The sequence below is a fragment of the Chenopodium album genome, chromosome 9, assembly GCF_948465745.1.
Source record: "Chenopodium album chromosome 9, dcCheAlbu1.1, whole genome shotgun sequence".
In the NCBI taxonomy this organism is placed as follows: Eukaryota; Viridiplantae; Streptophyta; class Magnoliopsida; order Caryophyllales; family Amaranthaceae; genus Chenopodium; species Chenopodium album.
Window position 1 is genome coordinate 9,043,884 of NC_137842.1, and position 17,953 is coordinate 9,061,836.

General features: G+C 35.9%; 1 protein-coding gene across 2 annotated transcripts; it reads left to right on the forward strand.

Moving 5' to 3' along the window:
• The first annotated feature begins 281 nt into the window (after nt 1–281).
• On the forward strand, nt 282–8,311 carry LOC145559522 (uncharacterized). Of its 2 annotated transcripts, XM_081620936.1 has the most exons (7): nt 282–673; nt 1,095–1,231; nt 1,612–1,709; nt 3,486–3,590; nt 4,430–5,635; nt 6,104–6,742; nt 6,835–8,311. In XM_081620936.1, the coding sequence occupies exons 2-7, from the start codon at nt 1,162–1,164 to the stop codon at nt 7,063–7,065; spliced, it is 2,349 nt and encodes a 782-aa protein (XP_081477062.1). In that variant the 5' UTR covers nt 282–673; nt 1,095–1,161; the 3' UTR covers nt 7,066–8,311. The 2 variants fall into 2 exon arrangements, with proteins under 2 accessions (XP_081477062.1, XP_081477061.1); XM_081620935.1 differs by having other exon boundaries at nt 282–1,231.
• Nucleotides 8,312–17,953: the final 9,642 nt, after the last annotated feature.

The following is a 17,953-nucleotide window of genomic DNA, read 5'->3' on the forward strand; positions in this document are numbered from 1 at the left end:
CTAATAACACTGATTTACGCGTGTTTTTGTCATGAATTCTTAATTTTATACAATTACCTTTTAAATTTAGGGTCCGCCCAAATTCGTTTTTTAAAAAAAAAAAAAAAAAAAAATAGGGCCCGCCTAGATTCCGAGAATTAATTAAGGGAGTAAAAACCAAAATTACGAGCAACAGAGCAACTACAGCTGACTTTTTTTTTTTTAAAAAAAAAAAAAAAAAAAAAAAAAAAAAAAAAAAAACCTACAGCTGAGCGTAATACAATTGACACCGTTAGCAACAACATTTTCCATCCAAGTTTCTCTCTCCTCACTCTTCTCTGTCTCTCAACAATGGAGGCAAACTTCCAAGAGAAGAGCTCACTCAATCGGCGCCTTCAAACGCAAAATCACTCCACCATCGCCATCATCACAACTACCATCATATTTTATTTCCACTCTCCGCCGCTGACCTCACTTCATTGGTGCGGTGGAGTTTGATCAAGCATTAATGGAGCAAGAAGGATAAAGCATTAATGTCAAGTAACTTAATTGCAGTTACGGCGTCAAACAAAACGTCGCTAATTCATCAAGTGGGGGCCACAAAATCTGATGTGGAGCATAAGATTGACAAATTATGTTAATCATCAAGATTAACCAATGTTTAACAACATTAATTGATTGGCATAATTTGTTGGTAAACATTAATAACTCTACTTTTGTAATGATCACTTCACATTGCATTTATATGTAGTCTGTTTTTCTTTGGGATCCCTATCCATCTGTTATAATGAATTAGGATTCAGGGCAATGCCCAATTTCATCTAATGGATCATTCAATCATATACTCTTAGATTAATTTCTTGGCAATGCCCAATTTCTCCTTATTTAGGATCTTTAATACTCTTTGGTTCTTTCAAATTTTAGTTCATGTTGATTTGTACTATTGGTTTGCTGCCCAATTTGGGTTTGCTGCTTCAAATTTTAGTTCTTTCATCCATGCACTATTTGATTTGTACTCTTTAGTTCATGTTGTGAATATTTGTTTATTAGGAAGTATTGCAAATGATTTCATTAAAGCAGCCTCAGTGTAAGTATCTTACGGGCTCATCTCACAGACACGGGAAGCGTGTCCATTATTCTGAGGAAGTTCATATTGATGAAGCACCAAAGAGGCGCAACAAAATGGATTCTCCTTCCCACGAAACTGAACCAAGGCCACAGAAACAAGATTCCGGGAGCACGGAGCATCAAGGTATATTTTTCACTTATTTCTATATTATTGATTCATAATGCATCAAAATTTGGATCACCCTGCTAACTAATTTTAGCATCCAATGTCCCAAGCTTTTGTTTACTACGTATTTATTTTGGATCTCATTAACGAATGCCTCTGGCGTATTGGATAATCATTTAAAATATTGCATAAAATGGTATTAATCGGGGAAAACATGACAAAATTATGCGTCAATCGGTGTAATTAATGTTCATTTTAATTTAATTTTTTTTACTTTTAGCTAGCTTATCCAACGCTGCCAGGGCATTCGTTAGCTTTTGCCATTTATTTTTATGTAAATGCTGATACAACCTTGTTTGTCGAATTCAATTGTAACCTTGAGACTATATCTATTGCAGAGTGTGGTGATGTAGAGATTCTGCATAACCAGCTGGGGGATATTTTTGAAATGTTGAAGCCAACTCTAATAGACCTTTGTGAAGCTCTGCTACTTGAGGTATGCTTTTAGTACGGAGTCGAGAAATTGGTGCATGTGTTGTGGATATTTTTTTATAATGCTTTGATGTTATGTGTGGCTGTTTGATGGGAAGTATTCTCTTGCATAATTTTCTGGGATATCTTGATTAGATCTTGCAAACCATGCTTTGTTTTCTTATCCTTTTTTTGATGCTATGCCCTATTAATTATTATGTAATACTTCTTCTGTTCCACAATTAATGCAACATGGAGATAGGACACGGATTTTTAAGAAGAGGAGGGAGATAGAGAGGAATAAAGATATAGACTCGTGTGATGAGGAGAGAGAAAGAGAGTTAGCATGTGCAAATAGGGAAATGTTGTAATATTTGTGAAACCACCCAAAATGGTAATTGTTGCAATATTTGTGAAACGGAGGAAGTAGGTGATTTGGGTGAGTTGTATCATCTTGTTTAGGGTATCACGGGATGTTATGTTGGAATCAATTACGGAATGAGATAATCGAGAAGAAAGTAGAGGTTACAGTTTAAATAAGATGGAGATGAATTGTCAAAGGTGGTTCGGACATTTTAAGATTGAGATGGGGTGATGCACTAGTTAGTTAGGAGGTTGATAGGGTGGCAAAGTGATGGCCTGATGAAATTGTTAAGGTAAGGGTAGAGACTTGAGAGAATTTTTTATATGGTAGTCATGGTCATGGATCATATTTGTGCCAAAATTTAACGCTAATACTCTAGTCTAGGTTTAAATTTAAGCATTGAACCTATTAACCTACTATAAACACACATATATATATATATATATATAATCTAACTGTTAGAGATTACCCTCAGTTAGGATTTGCAGTTTGACAGTGAGGAAAAATTTGAGAGACCAAGAGAGATACCTGAAAAGTGGAGTATTTTCTCTGAGAGGGGTTAGATTACTAGTTGTAGTCTTTATGGCTAATGACTTGAAACTTGGGAACTTAACCTTTCTATGTTGTTTTTGAAAGCCTGTGCTGCCTTTTTCCTTTTCTACTGTGTCCGTAAAACATTTCCATGGGATGAAATGTTGTACAATAGTTGGTATTTTTTACTAATTGGTCCAGCTTATTGTTTTTCAAGAATATATGTTAAGTGGATAAAATTTGAGAGAGATAATCATGATTTGCCTTGATGTCGGTGTAAGCTCGTCACTGACATCAGCGATTTCTCTGAGTTAGTCCAGTCATTCTTGCTCCCGTTGTCATAGTCCACAGCCGTTAGCTAAACTAATAAGAGTCCTTGTACCTCAAAATATGCCTTATGCCTGAGGTAGTGTGTTTTGCTAGATAACATAATGGAAATGAGCTTCGGGAGGAAGAGGAGGAGGGTGTCTGGTTAGCGTATATCTTTGAATCAAACATTGAATGAAATCTCTTATTTTATGTCTTTCGTTCCAAATTAGTTGATACGTTTCTTTTATCATATTTGCCAATGCTTAAACTCAATCAAAAATATCTTCAATTATACTATTGTAAAAAATACTAAAACTTGAGTTTTAATTCACATGACTATTTTTACGTATCTATAATTCACAAATGTTATTCAAAGTAAATTATATGAATCGTGTCAAAAGTCAACACAACTAATTTGGAACGAAGGATAGATATCAAACTTGAAATTGGATAGAATAGACAAAAGGGATTTCTATTATTTAGAGGTTAAATGTCTATCTGCAGTGACTATACAATTATATTTACTTTTAAATGATACACAGACTGTGAGACTTAATCTAGTAATAGTAGTGTGATTGAATTTTAAATTTTGTGCAGGATAATGTGAAAAGATTGGCTGAGAAATTTCTCGAGTATCTGGTGAAAAATTATCTAGTCACAAGAGAGCCTGAGACTACATTACAAGCTTTCTTATTCTCAGTGGTATGTATTGCCTCCTTGTTCTTTTTTATAATAAATATTATTATAAAGGTATGAAGAACCCTTATGAATCGGCACCTCTCACAAGTCAATCTGGTCCAGCTTTGCAGTTCAGACTCATTGGGAGGGAGAGGGGGTTGTATAGGGGAATCCTCATCCCCAAAGAGTCCCTAGTGGGCTGTAATCCTCCTTGTCTGCTGTGGGATTTTTCTTCCAACTCCATCCCTATCCTTAGATCATATGAGAACACTTGTAATTTTTTATATTTTTTATTTTCCTTGAATTGGGTGGCCAAAATAGAATGAGATTATTTTGCGTCATATTGTCATGTTTTACATTTTTTATCTTTATAACCCTTGTTCATTTTTGTATTGAATCAAAAGGATTTACCTGGGCTTTGCCTTGCCATTTGATTAATTTCCAAAATATTCAAGTTATCGTATTTCTTTATCTTCCCAAATAGCACCAGGGGAACTTTTTAGTGGAGTATTGTTTAGTTGTGTTATGTATATTTACAAAGAGCATTTATGCATTCTTCATGGACATTTACATGAAATCTTTGCCAAGGAAATAGCAATACAAGATAAATTCAAATGTATGATTACAGGGTGCAACAATTAAAAAGCAAAAAGCTTCGTATATCAGAATAATTTATTTATTTAGAGAATCTGTAGTCATGTGTTGCTCTCTGTAATTCAAGAGAGGTTTGGTGTAGTCTCATCTAAAGATATGTAGTCCTCCAAAATTGTTAAGCTGCTTTAGTAAATTTTCTTGTGTTGTTTTTGTTTTTCTTAGAATGATTCTATTTTCTTTTGCTCACTTTGATTTGCTGTCTTTAATAGTGTTGGACTGCAGCTGAGGAACTGAAGAACAAAATTGATCACAAAAAGTCACTTACCGTTGCCAGAGAAAAGTTGGGCTTTAATTGCTTAGAACGTGACACTGAGAAAATAATTTCAAGGTTGAAGCCAACATTGGATAATTTTATGTGTTTGAGAACGAAAAATCCAGATTCGGAAGGAAATTTTATAGAATCGCCACTAGGCAACCTGAAAAATATAACTGTAGAGCTTGAGGAACATATGAAGAAGGTTGAAATGAAATGTGGCAGGCAAATGGAGAAGTTAAAAAATAAACACTATGAAGAATTTGAGAAATTTGAAAAATCCTGGGAGGAGTTGACGATGAAGCTAGAAAAGCGGTGTAAAGTAGAGTCAACCGTTATTCGTTATACTTACGCTAATTCTTCAATTGGAATTGATAAGTTAAAGGCCTTGGATAATGATCATGCTAAGAAAAGGGAAGAGCTAGAAAAACAAAAATCCATCAAACATGAAGAGCTTGAAGCTAGGCAAAAGGCTGAAAAAGATATAGAAGAGAAGAAGCTAGCTGGGTATGTGAAACGAATTAACTCCTTGGGGTGCCATAAGCTTTCGGAAGAACCTGATGGTAAGAATGGAGTAAATTCTGAAGTTGCTGAACCTATTGGACCAAATGAAGAGTCAAATGGAACTGTGGGTATCGATGGGAACCTCTCAAAGCAGCAAAGTTTCAAGACGAAAGTAATAGCATCTGTACTTGATGAAAATCCGGAGAATACAGATGAGCAGAGAGTGAGTTGCTCAAATGATGATTTTGTAGCATCCATAGAGAATATACCAGCATCCAAGGGACCTATTGGACTAGATAAAGAATCAAATGGAACTGGAGGTATCAATGGAAACCTCCCAAAGCAGAAAAATTCTGAGGGAGAAGCTGAAAATCCGGAGAATACAAATGAACAGATAGAAAACTGTGGGAATGATAATGCTATAACTGGTATAGAGAGCGTACCAGCATCTAATAGGCCTGATACTAGTACATGTTCACCTGAACAGCCTTCTGCTCCTACTGGACAGATTGGGAAAGATACCAATCAAATAGATGACGCGATAGTAGATAGGTTGACTGCTGTAGAAAGCAACCAAATTAATGGAGCCAGTAGAACAGGGCCGTTGATCTCTCCAACTGGTTTATTCACAGAGAACCCAAATGCTGTTACGAGTCAGGTTTGCTTTATCTTCTGTCCTTATAAGTCTTTTCTTCGTTTTTTTTTTTGGATGGGGTTAGGGATAGGGGTGGACCGGGCGGTGTGTTAATTTCAGCATCTTCTCATTTCTATTCCAATCTTCTGCTGTTCTACTTTCTGTTCCCTTCTTCAATGTTTTTAATTATCTGAGCTCTGTCACAAGATGTTCTGCCTAGGTCTCTAAAATACATACGTGACTTGGTCAGTCATTTATGTTGTGTATTTTGGACTTGAGTTTCACCTAGCACAAAGGGCTGCATTTCTCGGATCATTAGGGACCATTTCATTAGTATCTTTATAAATGATTTAAGAAGAAAAAAAAAAAAACATTCTGAGTAATTTTTAGCCTTGCACCCAGAATATGATTGTGGGGGCTATTGGCTACTATCTATTCTCCTTTCCTTTCATTATCTCCTATTCACTTCTTTTACTGTTATTACCTGGTTAGGGGCTTGGAGATGAATCTCGTATTGGAGTGGGAGAGCAAGTAGGACCTACTACCCGGACACATACTACGCCTTTAGGTGATACATCATCTTTAGATCGTCCCAATCATGTGCCATCTGACCTTTTGCATAATGAAGAAGAAGCACACTCTTCTGTCGAGGCTTTGTTCAATGAGTGGGTTACACATTACAATGATCAGTTGGGAGTTGCTCCTAATGGCAGGCTTGATATTCAGCCAATTGGAAATCATTCATCTATTGTTGGTACCACAACCCCAAGGCATCAAGATCAAATGGGAGTGGCTCCAAATGGTAGGCTTGATATTCAGCCAATGGTAAATCATGGATTTATTGTGGATACCACTACCCCAAGTCAACAAGATCAAAATAGGGGCCACGTCTTAGGTGAAGCTATTTCACAGATGCCTGCTCATGTAGTTCCTGCAAATTTTTTCATCCCGAATGAAACTAATGCACCAGTAGCAAGAGGAGCTGTCCCAGCACATTCCAGCCATGCAAATCGAATGCAAATGCCTACTAACTCTTTGGTTACAACACCCAATCATTTTGATCCACTTCAGTCTGAAGTAGATAGAATACGTAGAGAGATGGGTAATTTGATGACCATTCATGAGCAAAAGGTTAGTGCATGCATTGCCTTCGTTTTCTTTTCCATTTCTTTTTTTTATTATGTCTGCCTTTCTTAATTATTTTTCCCCACTGGGCCTTGCAGAAGTCACAATTTAAATCAGAATGTGATAAAGAAGTTGAGGAACTTGTTGCTCAAATTAAGAGAAACTATGACAAGAAGATTGATGAAGCTGAGGCATCATTTGCACTTAAAAGGAAGGATCTTGAAACATGTCAGAACAAGGTCGTGATGCATAAGATGCTGGCTGAGGCCTTTCGATCTAAATGCATAGACTATAAGGCAGCTACAAGGATGCCACAACTATCTATTTAATTTTTTTGCTTTACAAATGACATTTGTTTAATTTAGGGTCAAATGAGAAAGCCCCTCTTAAAAAAAATTAATTTTTTTTTAAAAAAAAAAAAAAAAAAAAAAAAAAAGCGAGAAAGAGAGAGAGAGAGAGAGTAATAGAAGTTGTAAAAGTTGAAAATACACATGATAACAAATCTACTTTCTTCTTCTTTTTCCCTTGTTTTTGCCGTCAATGTTTGAAGTATCTTGACCTTGAAATCTTAATTATAAAACTTTGACGTTGAAGTCAAGAGGACAGATGATATTGAGGCGGCAGTATTACTTTGTAGTTACACACTTCCTGATTTTATAATTGGTGCTGCTTCATAGTTGATTTCATTGTTGTCTGCTTCTCACAGTAATTTATATTATAGGTAACTCTGCTAGTTCTGTAGAGATTGCCTCACAATTACATTCTACAAGACCTTTCTCTCCTGCTACGTCACCGTCCAGTGGTCCACCTATTGCTACACCACCTTTACGGGCTGTTCATCCCTCTATGACCTTAAGTGCTCAAGCCAGAATTTCTCATGTTGACCTTGTAGCACTAACGGCAGGACAACATCAACTAATTAGGTGTGAAGCACGTGCCCCAGCCCCTCATATACAGCCCTTCAGATCTGCTTCATCTGCTATTTCTTCCAGCTGTATGTCTTCAGATGCGTTGGTGCCACAGCCACCTAACAATCCAACTTCTAACTTAGCACTGCAGCTCCCACCACAGCCACCTCCACTGGCAGCACCAGTACAGCTAAACTCTCGTGGTCAGTCTCGCCAAGAAGACTCTATGGGACGGGGTACACCACTTAGCTTATCCTTGAGTGCAACACAGTTGCTAATGGATATTACAAGGCGGCATGATGCAAATCTTCATTCTAACAACGTACCCTCTTTGTCAGATAATGTGCGAAGTTCTGAGTCTTGGGGCATATCCGGAGTTGAGGAAGCAATGAATGTGCAACCGTCTTCATCTAATATGAAAAATGGAGACGTGGTCTGTTTATCTGATGACGACTAAATATCGTGACATTCTTGGTACCCTAATCTTCAATTTGTTGTGACTCTTAGATCCTATTTTCAGCTTGGGATTAAGAATTATAGGATTCTCTGGGTCTGCAAGCTGTATACAGTCCACTGCTATTGTAGCTATAGGTTAGCAGCTAATGTAACTAATTGTGATTAATTTGAAATGAAATAGGTGCACTCATATTATGCAAGATTCTTCCGGTGTACAGTGTTTGTGCTAGTGTTCTAGCTTTTGGAATATACTTCGTATTTTGTTAATTTGGGTTTTGGGATTTGGGGGTGCACTCAGCTCGTTAGGGGTATGTCAAAAGTGTATACAACCTTAAAAACGCCCCAAAATGGAAAAAAAAGTGGGTATGTACATGAATTTACAACTATAATATCTAAATTGATCCAATATGAACTACATGTAAAACTATGTTTCATCTGAGAACGAAATGTACTTGTATGTAGTATACTTATATTTTTTCAGAAAACTCTTACTACATTTTTAATTGTTTGGTATGAATGATATTTTTTTTTTTTTTTTGGTATGAATGTTAAAAATAAGGTAGTAAGGTGGAATGGAAACATATAAGAGGGAGGAAAATAATCATTTAACTCTTACCTTTTATTTTTGGGTTAATCATAAAAAAGTATCACATTATCACTTCAACCAACTCTATTTTATCCCTAGGTAATGGTAATTGTTATTCAAACCTTTTATTCAAACACTTGGTAAGGTTAATGCTTTAATTGAATATGTTTTCAACTTAAAAATAATTATTACTCATCATGCAATTATGTAATTTGAAATATTTTTTATTGTGGAAAAAAAAAATCCATTTGATACATATACATGAGCAAGCCCCAATTTTTCAATTGAGAAACGTGGGATGTTTCTCTAACGATGTAAATGTGAATAAGAGTCAATTATCAATATTTTATATTTATTGCTCAAATAACATCGTTAATTTCCCATCCATCTTCACTCTTCTCCTTGCTCCTCTTCCTACAAAGGGTGGAGCCAGGGGGACCGGTGGAGGCCCGACCCTCCTGGCCCAATTGCCAACCCCTTTATTTTTAAACTTAGCCCCCCTAAATAAATAATATAAAATGTTAATTTTTGCATAGTTATACTAATATTAAGTTATTAGCTCAATTGATTAGACCCCTATACTTACCAAGGCTAGACCCAAGTTCAAATCTTATAAGCCTTAATTGCCCTTTTTTTTTAAACCCATTTTTGCTTCTTTAATTACATAGCTTACGCAGTTACATTTTTTTTATATTATTATTAACTGGTAAAAATTACCGTCATTGTTTTTTTAGGACTAGTCAAATAAAATTAATTAATACCACTACATAAAAAAAATTAAAAAAAAAAAATTACAATAAGAAAAGCAGTATATACAATTATACATTACTATTTTACTTGATATGTAGTATAAGCCTTGGCTCCCCTAAATTTTTATTTCCTGGCTTCGTTCCTGCTTCCTACAATAAACTCCGTTGAAAGAGCTTGAGTTTTTGTCCACCAATACCACCGTTTTCAACATTTCTGACATCTTTCATCTCCACCAACATGTCCACCACATTTATGGCTGCTTCACTATTGAATTTAACAAAAACCCTAAGAACAAAAAGAGAAATAAAAGGACATGGTCAACCCTAAAACGTTAAGACTTAATTAAGGGTGCTTTGTCTTCCATCAAAGTAGACCTTAAGCTTTTGAAATCTTCATTGAAGAGCTCTTCGAATTTCTGTAAAATACACGAAATTAGGAAAATGTTAACTTCGGTTATGGTTGAAAATTCAAAATTATTGGAGGATATGTTTTGGAGGATATATTTTGGATATATTTTGGGAAATTATTAGGATATATTTAGTTTCCATATTTTATGCTTAGTATATATTTTATGCCTAGCATAATATCTTTTTGATATCTTTGACTATTTCCTAATTCTATCGGGTTTGGGAACGATGTATTATTTATTGGCCATGGCCATCATGATTGTAATTCAAGTGATTGAGTTTATTCAATTTATCAAATTCTCTCTATATTTTAGCATGGTATCAAGAGCAGGTTAAAATTTTTTTTTTTTTTTTTCCAAACTCATAATATGGCCGGGGATGATGAATCATCTCCTATGTCACCCCCTCTCACACGTGTGGTTTCTGGAGTCCAGGGGGGGAATATTCAGTCCATGGTGTTTCAAATGCAATTACGGGATTGCTTGGTAATGTTAATGTTCCCGATAATCGTTTGAATGGAAAATTTGATGCTACCTCTTGGATTATTGACACAGGGGCAACTCATCATGTAACCGGAGACAAATCTTGGTTGTTTGATACGCAGTGTCTAGAGTGTCCTGTTGGTCTTCCCAATGGTGACACCGTATTGGCTTCTTTAATTGGTTCTGTTCGTTTGTCGGACAAGTTTATTCTAACCGGGGTTCTTTATGTTCCTAATTTGAGTTGCAATTTGCTTTCCGTGTCACAAATTATCGATGAGCTTAATTGTACTGTCCAATTTAACCCTTATATGTGTGTTGTACAGGATCAAACGAAGGAGCTGATTGGAACGGGAGTTAGGAGAGACGGATTATTCTATTTTAGCAATTCAGATTCGGTGAATCACGTTGATGTGGGTGAAGCAAGGACGACCTTGGATCGGAGTTGTGGCATCGTCGAATGGGTCATCCCTCAGAAAGAGTGGTTAAGTTACTTCCTCATGTTAGTGGCAATAAACATAATCTTTCTAAAGGGTGTGAGGTATGTATGCGTGCTAAACATCCTAGAGATAAATTTCCTTTGAGTGATAGTAGAGCTTCTAGGGTTTTTGAGAAAATACATTGTGATTTGTGGGGTCCGTATCGACATGTTTCTTCGTGTGGAGCTCGTTATTTTTAACTATTGTTGATGATTATTCCCGAGCTGTTTGGATTTACTTGTTGGTTGATAAAACTGAGGTTTTTCGAATGTTTTTAGCATTTGTTGCTATGGTTGATAGACAATTTTCTCAAACCATTAAGGTTGTGCAAAGTGACAATGGCACTGAATTTAATTGTTTGCATGATTATTTTAGTGCTACTGGAATTATTTTTCAAACCTCTTGTGTGGGGACTCAGCTCCACAACAGAATGGGAGAGTTGAGAGAAAACACAAACACATTCTTGAAGTTGGGAGAGCTTTAAGGTATAAGCCAATTTGCCTATTTATTTTTTGGGGGAATGTGTTCTTGCCGCTGCTCACCTAATTAATCGTACACCCACTCCCTTGTTACAAAATAAAACTCCATTTGAAATTTTGTTCAATAAACCTCCCTTATTTGATGCCCTTCGTACTTTTTGATGTTTGTGCTTTGCTCATAATCAGAAAACAAATGGGGACAAATTTGCAAGTCGAAGTAGGAAATGTATTTTTGTGGGATATCCTTTTGGGAAGAAAGGATGGAGATTGTATGACCTTGAGTCAAAAGTTTTTTTTATGTCACGTGATGTGAAATTTGTTGAGGAAGTGTTTCCTTTTTGTAGTCCGGAAGTTGTGAATATAGAGTCCACGAATTTTGATCAAAATAATGATGTTCATACGGATTTCATTCATGGAGTATGAGGTGTTTGATGATAATGAAGTAGTTATGGGCGACGAGAGCATTTTACAGATCAATGAACAAGCTGTCACGAGTGTTGAAAATATTGTCCAACACACGCAGCAGCCCGAGACAGACCATGCCGCAGCCTACCCGCGGCAGCAGGGGCCATCCCGCAGGCAGGCCGTGGAGTCTGCTGCCCAACAGCCTGTCTCTCCGCAGGAAGATGCCGCGGGCGTGGGCTGTGAAGCCGCGAGCGCGGGAGGTGAGGCCGCGGGCGCGGGGTCGGCTTCCCAGCAGCAGCCCGTTAGTTCTGCCTTCCCCGATGGATTTCCATCGGGCGATGGGTTGAGTGATCACCGATCGAGTGTAGAACCCTTAGGTAGGGGGTTCCGTGAAAAAATTCCCAATGTTCGTCATCGTGACTATGTGACTCACTCAATTTTTGCTAAAAATCCGTCTCCGTCCACTCCGTCTCCAATCCCTCCTTCAGGTACGCCTTACCCTCTAGCACACTATATAAATTGTGACATGTTTTCTGTGAATTATCGCAAACCGTTGTTTTGGGAAAGGATCCAAAATCCTTTAAAGAAGCAATGAAATCCGAAGGTTGGCGACGTTCTATGAAAGAAGAAATAAGGGCATTGGAAGATAATGGAACTTGGACATTGGAGTATCTTCCTCCCGGCAAGAAAGCACTAGGTTGTCAATGGGTGTATAAGACGAAATTTTTGTCTAATGGTGATATTGAACGTCTCAAGTCACGTTTGGTTGTTTTTAGTAATCATCAAAGAGAAGGTATTGATTATGGTGAGACCTTTGCTCCGGTTGCAAAAATGACTACTGTTCGCGCTTTTCTTGTTATAGCAGTTTCAAAAAACTGGGAGATTCAACAGATGGATGTTCATAATGATTTCTTACATGGTGATCTTGAAGAAGAGGTGTACATGAAATTACCTCCAGGTTTTGAGAGCTCGGATTCGAGTTTGGTGTGTCGTTTGAGAAAGTCTTTGTATGGGTTGAAACAAGCTCCGAGATGTTGGTTTGCAAAGCTCACTACAGCTTTGAAAGGGTACGGTATTATTCAATCTTACTCTGATTATTCTCTTTTCACATACACTAAAGGCAATGTTCAGATTAATGTCTTAGTTTATGTTGATGATCTTATTATTTCTGGGAATGATTCCGCTGCATTAACTGTGTTCAAAGCTTATCTTGGTGACTGTTTGAAGATGAAGGACCTTGGTCCTTTGAAATATTTTTTGGGCATTGAAGTTGCTCGTAGTAAATCAGGTTTGTTTTGTGTCAACGAAAGTACACCTTGGCAGGGCTATTGGGTGCGAAACCAAGTGGTTTTCCGATTGAGCAGAACCACAAGCTTAGTCTTGCTAGTGGTGAGTTACTTGCGGATCCCGAGTCTTATCGTAGACTAGTAGGGCGGTTGATTTATCTCTCGATGACTAGACCAGATTTGGCATATTCGGTTCATATTCTTTCTCAGTTTATGCACGAACCTCAGATTGAGCATTGGGAAGCAGCTCTCAGGGTGGTTCGTTATTTAAAGGGTACTCCAGGACAGGGTATTTTGTTAAGTGCAGATAGTGACCTGACTTTGCAGGGTTGGTGTGATTCAGATTGGGCGACGTGTCCTCTTACCCGTCGTTCATTGACTGGTTGGCTAGTTTTTCTTGGTAAATCTCCTATTTCATGGAAAACCAAGAAGCAACCCACGGTATCTTTCTCTTCTTCTGAGGTTGAGTATCGGTGCATGGCTTCAACCACACATGAGTTGAAATGGTTGAAGGCATTGCTTTTGAGTTTGGGTGTCCAACACCCTAAGGCGATCAAGTTGTTTTGTGATAATCAATCTGCTTTACATATAGCTCGAAATCCAGTTTTTCATGAACGTACAAAACACATTGAGATTGATTGTCACATTGTTCGTGATGCTATTACAGAGGGCTTAATTGCTCCTTCCTATGTCTCCACTAAGGAGCAACTTGCAGATATTTTCACTAAGGCGCTTGGGAAGTCTCAGTTTGATCATCTTCTTTCCAAGTTGGGCATTTACAATCCCCATGCTCCAACTTGAGGGGGGGTATTGGAGGATATATTTTGGAGGATATATTTTGGATATATTTTGGGAAATTATTAGGATATATTTAGTTTCCATATTTTATGCTTAGTATATATTTTATGCCTAGCATAATATCTTTTTGATATCTTTGACTATTTCCTTATTCTATCAGGTTTGGGAACGATGTATTATTTATTGGCCATGGCCATCATGATTGTAATTCAAGTGATTGAGTTTATTCAATTTATCAAATTCTCTCTATATTTTAGCAAAAATACCCCACATACCTACTCAAAATGACAACAATGAGCCCTTGAGAAACATATGTTGTTTCTCATGTTGAACCTTTATTTTTTCCTTTTCTACTCGCCTACAATTCTATTGTGTGATCATGTTTAAAATAGATTTATTTTTGTATTTAAATTAAATACCAGTTGTATGATATGGTACTGAATTAAAAAATTATCTTAAAAAATTAACTTTCTCACATTTTAATTACTAAAAAAATTATCCAATAATTATGTATTAGCTTGTCACTTTTCTCATTCTTTGCTTGTAAATTTGTAATATTGTTGTCAAAAATTGAATATACATTTATACGCGGATTGCCGATTATAAATATTTCTTGTCTATTTTTTAATTAGCAATTATTTGAAATTCTACTAATGGTGATTATTATGCTTGTACTTTTTTTTATCAATAATTCATCAATTATCTTTAATTTTAATCGTCTTATTGCCTTTTGTTTGAAAGATTGTTCTTAATTGTATGTATAAATCGCAACAAAAAAACCAAGATTCTTATATAACTGGAGTGTACCCGTGCAAAATGCACGGGATATTTAAGAAAAAGGATTTTTTGACTTTTACCACCAAAAAAAATCACGAAATTGTTTTTTACTACCAAAAATTTTAAAAGTTGTATTTTACCTCCAAAAAAAAAATTAAAAATTGTTTTTTACCACCTGTCGTCAAAAACCTAACGGAATATTTTAAATTCTTTGATTTTTGTGCCAAACACATCATATTTAGGAGTTTTGGGGGGCATTTTGGCCCTTTGGGTCCAATTTGAGGTCGGAATCGACAAAAAATGATTGGAAACACTTCTTTTTGTGCGTTTAAAAATACCTCGGTTTGCGTGAAACACGCAAAACGAGGCATTTTCGATCATTTTTTTGTCAATTCCGACTTCAAATTGAACCCGTAGTACCAAAATGCCCCCCTAAACCTATGAACAACATGTTTTGCGCATGAAAATCGAAGAGTTTTTCTTTAAACCGTTAAATATAACGGTTTTCTTGACGGTAGGTGGTAAAAACCAATTTTTAGAAATTTTTTTGGTGGTAAAATACAACTTTTAAAATTTTTGGTAGTAAAAAACAATTTCGTGATTTTTTTTGGTGGTAAAAGTCAAAAAATCCTAAGAAAAAATATATTTTAAATATGAAAAGTTGATTTTGATGTTGTAATTTAGACTTGAGCTATAATGGTCGGTTCTGTTGAACCCTAATTAGCTCTGTTGTACTAAGTAGTAATAATTGTATTAATAATGTGCTGACACTTGCTGTGCTATACTGAAATATGATATTCTATGATTTGCTTAGAAGCTCAAAAAACAGGGTCTTACTCTTTTATGTATATACGACTATACTACGTACAATAAAATAAAATTAAAAAAAAAACACAGTCACACACACACACAAAGTGAAATGTTAGTAGTAGTCCCTTGAAAAAAAATAGTGAATGGGTAGTTATTGATTTTTTTAATAAAAAATAATAAAAATAAAGTGGTGGGATTGGTAGTTACTTTTTTTTTTTTAATAAAAAAAGGATAAAAAAAATAAAAATAAAGTAGTGGCATTGGTAGTTACTTTTTTTTTCTTAAAAAAAAATAAAAACCTATCATTTTTGGTTTTTAGTTTCCTATTTTTTTTAAAACCAAAAACCAAAAACAGGAAAAAAGAAAAAAGTGTTTCCACTTTTCTGTTGTCAGTTTTCAAAATTATTATGATTTTAATAAGTTTAAATAATTTTTGATTCATTATGGGGCATATATCATATACTTTTAAAAAACAAAAAACCAAAAAACAGAAAACCACAACAATGCCAAACGAACCCTAAAATGCATGAGAGTTGAGCATTGGGGTTTTGGAGGCTTCTCGTTAAAACACCTCTTAAATTATATACTAGTATAAGATATTTTTTTTTTCTTTTCAAATTGCACATAAATTGTGAATTAATTTGATATTTTACTCAAATTGTGGTGTGATTTGGAACTTTTATATTATAAAACCTATCCAAACTTGAAAGGTAGTTATTTTTACTCGTATATTTGATTTCCAACATTTGTCATTTAATTTAATATCGTACCCGCTTTGAGGGGTGTAGCGTATTACGTTTCATTCAACAACTAAGTATATTAAAACATATCGATCAACTAACGATAACACTTAAAAAAGATGAAGGAAGTATTAAAGTAAATTACACATGATTAAGGTCATGTTCCCTTCAACTTAAAAAAAAAAACAAAAAAAAAAACCTATCCAGTAAAGGAAATTTTAGTTTAGTAAAAATAAGTTCATTTCAGTAATATTTATTTCAGTTTAGTAGAAATTATTTCAATTCAACAAAAATAATTTCAATTTAGTAAAATCTAATTCTAATTCTGCGAAAATACGAGTTTTTCACCATATACTCCTGAGTTATTTATTTATTCACTTTATACCTATGGAAAATTTCAAATTCACCATATACCCATGAAAATTTTCAAATTCACCATACACCCCCGATTTTAACAAAAACATTGCCAAATGCTCAAATAACTAACGGACATCAACTTCATTAGACATTAAGGGGTAATTGTGTCACGTGACATCATGTGGTTGGTTCCTAGCTTTTTAAATTTATTAAATTAAATATTAAAAATTTATAAAATATAAAAAATTGCCCAAACCTAGCCACCATTCCTACCCACGACCCCCCCCCCCCCCCCAAGCCCAACGCCCCTTGGCCGGTGGTCAAAGCCCCCCTACATGGCGTTAGTTGCGCCTTTGCCTCCCTCTATCCTTTTTCGTTGAAACCTCCCCTTAAGCCACCATCCCGATTTTTCTCTCTCCCTTGGCAAGTGCCCAACCCCCCCTTCCATCTCTGACGCTGGCCCCAACACCAGCCCACCTCCCACATGCGATCGGCGTTGTAAGTTGTCCCCTCAACCGTCGTCCTTTCCTCCTTTTCCCTTAAACCACCTCGAAACCCTAAAACTAAAATCTAGGGTTTCGATTTTGGGGTTTAAGGATTTTCATCAGAAGGGAGTGGTGGATATGGTAGAGGGGTTGGGCGCGTGAGGGGAGGGGTTGGGCGCTGGCAAGAGGGTAGAGATGTGTTTTTCGAGTTGGGGGGGTTTAGGGTGGTGGTTCTGTGAAGGGTGGAGGGGGGGGGGGGGGCGGACGACGACAACATGGGATAAGGAGATGGAGGGCGCGATGCCGAAAAGATGGGGGGAGGGGGCTGGGCGAAAATTGTCAAAATGAATTTTTTGCTTTAATTTCGATTTAAAATGGATTTGAAAAATAAAAATAAAAATTCTACATTTTTTAATTAAAATATTAATAAATAATACTTCCTCCGTTCTGTTAATATTGCAACAAGGAGGAAATTACGCATCCCGAAACACATTTTATATGCTAAATATCTATAATTGTGTAAGAGTAAAAATTATAAAAAGTTGATTTTGTGAAAGTATTATATGAGACGAATCCAACAAAATCTCACTTGACTATATTTTGCTTAACGCATAACTCATATTATATGGTCAAACAAGAGTGATGAATAGTGCAAAAAGTCCATTATTGCAATATTAATAGAACGGAGGAAGTACAAATTAACCAATTAGAATATGTCACGTGGCATAATTAACCTTAACGATTAACGGAGTTGACGATTATTAATTATTAGATCATTTGAAGAATTTTTTATATGATCAATTTGAAAATTTTCATACTTATATTTATATGGTGAATAAACAAATTACTCATAATATACGGTGAAAAAACCTAAGAAAACAGGATGAAATGAAAGAGATGTAACAAGTGGTAATTCTAATGAAAAGGTTATCAAGACTCTCAACGGTTCTGGAAGAAGTGGAAAGTTCTCGAACACCTCTCTATTTTTGTTTCTCTCTCACTTGAATTAAAGCCC